This window comes from Triticum dicoccoides, chromosome 4A, assembly GCF_002162155.2.
Source record: "Triticum dicoccoides isolate Atlit2015 ecotype Zavitan chromosome 4A, WEW_v2.0, whole genome shotgun sequence".
NCBI classification, from domain to species: domain Eukaryota; kingdom Viridiplantae; phylum Streptophyta; class Magnoliopsida; order Poales; family Poaceae; genus Triticum; species Triticum dicoccoides.
The window spans coordinates 714,826,187-714,829,649 of record NC_041386.1 but is presented as its reverse complement, the minus strand read 5'-3'; the positions used below and the strand labels follow the sequence as shown (position 1 = coordinate 714,829,649).

At 38.9% G+C, this 3,463-nt stretch overlaps 1 protein-coding gene across 1 annotated transcript; it reads right to left on the bottom strand.

The window, feature by feature from the left end:
* Window positions 1-2,301: 2,301 nt before the first annotated feature.
* On the bottom strand, window positions 2,302-2,877 carry LOC119290065 (probable protein phosphatase 2C 37). The gene is made up of 2 exons (XM_037569186.1): window positions 2,607-2,877; window positions 2,302-2,384 (listed from the first exon to the last, which is right to left on the bottom strand). The coding sequence occupies exons 1-2, from the start codon at window positions 2,875-2,877 to the stop codon at window positions 2,302-2,304; spliced, it is 354 nt and encodes a 117-aa protein (XP_037425083.1).
* Between the last annotated feature and the right edge of the window lie 586 nt (window positions 2,878-3,463).

Here is a 3,463-nt window from a genome sequence, read left to right as displayed (position 1 = left end):
TACTAAAGCGTGTTCAGTGGCTGGTCAGCGATGAGCGGCCAGTAGTGTTCGGATATGTAGTAGTGAACCATAGAAATTGTTACCATGGGAGTTGTAGGCTGCATTAATCCTTTTGGGATTTCTGCTGAGAATATTTTGTATACACCATGGTCAAAATGTGTTTGAAGCGACTAGAGAATTGCTTCATGTGCAATGTTAAAGTGCTTCCAAGATATTAAAATTTCTTTTTGTAAAACATTGCTTAAAATATTGTAAGTTTATGCCCAAAAAGTAGAATTTGCATCTAAAGAAATTGCTTGCAACAACAAAAATATATCAATGTTAGTTTCTATGCGCCTAGGCATAATGCATATGCCACCAACGTTGGCCACACAGCCACCACCTGCTCTACCTTCGTGGTAAAGGAACACGTGTAGAACCATCAAAGTATGTGGTACACCTAGCAAGCGACATGGAGGACCAACGGGACATGCTAGCAACACAATGGAGGCACACCCATTGGGATGACACAAACTAAAACATCGGCACAACATAGAGATCAATTGTTTTCATTTAACTGATTTGGGATTATACAAAAATAAAGAAAAATGAGACGAATTAGAACGTAGGTTGGATAAGGAAGTTTTGGGGTCAATTCGTGCAGTTAGCCGACGTGTTGTTGCATGTTATTGTCATTCCCAAAGAGGTCATGCATTTAAGGTAAGGGCAGCAACAATTATCTTCTAAAGATTGGTGTGGCAATCCTCCATGGGTGGCGGGAACCGCGGCCATCTAATGTCATAATGTGCCATCAGTGCTCTCTTGTAGTGTAAAGGGTGATCCATCAACATGGGGTGCTACAGAGATGGCATGTCCTCGAGATTGAGGAACCACATGGGAGAAGAGTGAGATGGATAGCGAGCAGCCGAGATGAATTTGACGCTCATGTTAATTAATTTGAGACAAAAATGGAACAAGAAGAGGGTTTAGTGGAGACGTTGTTCCGTATAGGGCGGCGGTTGGAAAAGGATTTGCCAAAAATTGTCAGCCATGGGATGAAATAGGAAACTAATGATCCATTGTTGGTTCAACAATTTATTTGTAATAGAGGATACCCCGTGTTGCTACAAAAATTAGTTTATGAAAAATTTAGTTGATAACATGAGAACCAAAATTAAAGTTTCATATGACTTATTATATTGGATTATGTATAGTTGTAACTATATTAATTTTATATAAGTAGAATAATCAATGAAAAACATTTTCTCATGCATGGTTGAATGTTGTGGTGGGCCTTTTGCCATGCATGAGTGCATGCTGAGGTGGGCATTATCCTATTCATAGTTGTATGATGAGGTGGCATGCTTGCATGTTGTGACAAATAAGTTAGTGACAATGACTCCCTTAGGTATATAGCATTAGACACAAGATACCTGGGAACAACTAATCAGGGGTATCCCCTTGCTGGGCTGCCGGGGGCGCACTTGGTACTTGTCACTTGTGGAGTACGGGGTAAGCTAGGGGCTCGCAAAGGAGCCAAGTGTTGTTTTCTCCGTTATTTTTCTTATGAATTGCTTTCTACATTTTCCTAGATCCCCCGTACCCAAATTTCCCATGTCTGTAATATAGTTCAGTTGTATTGACTAATTAACTGATTAGGTACATGTTGCATTGAGTAGTACAAGTTGCAACAAGTCAGGAGTATAGGTTAAAACTGCAGCACATTTGTGCTTGGCATCTATAACATGCGAAGCACATGTGTGCTTGGCCATGAAGCACACATGTCTCTTCAATGTCACATAGTAGATTCATTAAATAGAGAGCAAAACTTACTCTAGGCGCGAGTAGACTACCCACACGGGAAGTACAAGTATGTTTGAGTGTGAAGTACAACTTTGTTACCATTGGAAGCACATGTTATTATCTTTTGGAAGAAAAATTATGCCCAAAAATGATTTCGTCGAAATTTATTAAGATCTTATCTAATTTCAAATATCTCAATGCAAGGAACACAATGATGGAACCAGTTCGTAATTTGGATGCTCAAGTTGCAAAATATTTTATTTTGGAAGTTAGATCTCACAAAAAATAAATTGTACATCCTCTTCCCAGCCTCCCTCTGAAAAAATTCACCAAAACTTTAGCGCTACTTATCGCCATGGGAGTTTGGTGATTTTCCAGGGGTGTCCGTTAACAAGGATTTCCACCATACGAAGTAGTTTCGTTTTTGTTTTGTGGAGCAACTACCTTGTTTCATATTAGCCCATTAGGCCTGCACCTTGCTTCAAATATGTAGTTAGCACTCAAGCAAAAGAAATGGGCCTAAGCCAGGTAATACCAGAGCGCTGGTGGGTGTAACACACATGCAAATTTGTTTGCTTGAGTGCTAACTGCAAACACCAAACCTGTATCAGATAAGTTCAGCAGGTTTGACAGATAACCACAAACAAAGCTACCGCGAAGAAAACTAATGGGAACACTAAGCAACGAACATATATGTGACCAACATATTTGTACAGTTCCAATCATCCATGTCTATAATAAATCTCTAACCATGGCAATGTTTCACCCACATCAAGTATAAGTTGCAAAGGAGATGATGACCTCATGCAATCTGCCTAGCTAACCTCTCGCTTTCAGATCAAGTACAACAACACTAATGTCATCCTGGCTATGCTTGCAGATTGCCATGTTCTTTAGGAGGGTTGCAGCATTGTTGCAGCCAACCTCTTCCTCTTGTCCTATCAGTGCACCCTCTCTAGGAGCACCTTGGTTATTCTTGTTTTCAAATTCTAGGCAATTCCTCACGGCATTGCAGGCGATCTGGTTCTTGATGACATCCCACAAGCCATCGCTCGCGAGGATCAGGCAGTCGTCATCCTCCGATCTAGTCATCATGGTTATATCTGGCTCACATATCACTGCAGGCTTAAGGAGCTTGTGCCATGCAAGTATAGTTCACTATCATGAGATCGGATTCTAGAAGCATCAAATGAAATATGTACTAAAAAAAGTATACTTCTTGTACAAATGAATGAACTTGTGAAAACTAAATAAACAACTGGAATAACTCTTTAGAAACTCTTAAGGGAAACAACTCTCATATATTGACAAAAACCAAGAACGGAAATCTGATCATAAAATATTTCATAAAAACATCAATGTTCTATGCACATCGATCAACATTCATTTGAGTTTTATAAGGAATATGAATGCAACAATACATGATAACATCCTTGCTAGAGGTAATTGTGTTAAAATGATACGAAGTCATGATTGTCCAAATGAAATATTATTTTATAAATGATATCTTCCGCTATTCTATTTATACACAAGGTAACAATTTGGTTCAGCTATGAATGCCTTCACATAATTTTCTACGTTACAATAGTGTTATGGATAACACGAATCATTTTTTTATTCTCATGCAAATAAACATCTCCATAGGCAAACTACTCATGTATGCTAGATATTTAGGGAACTT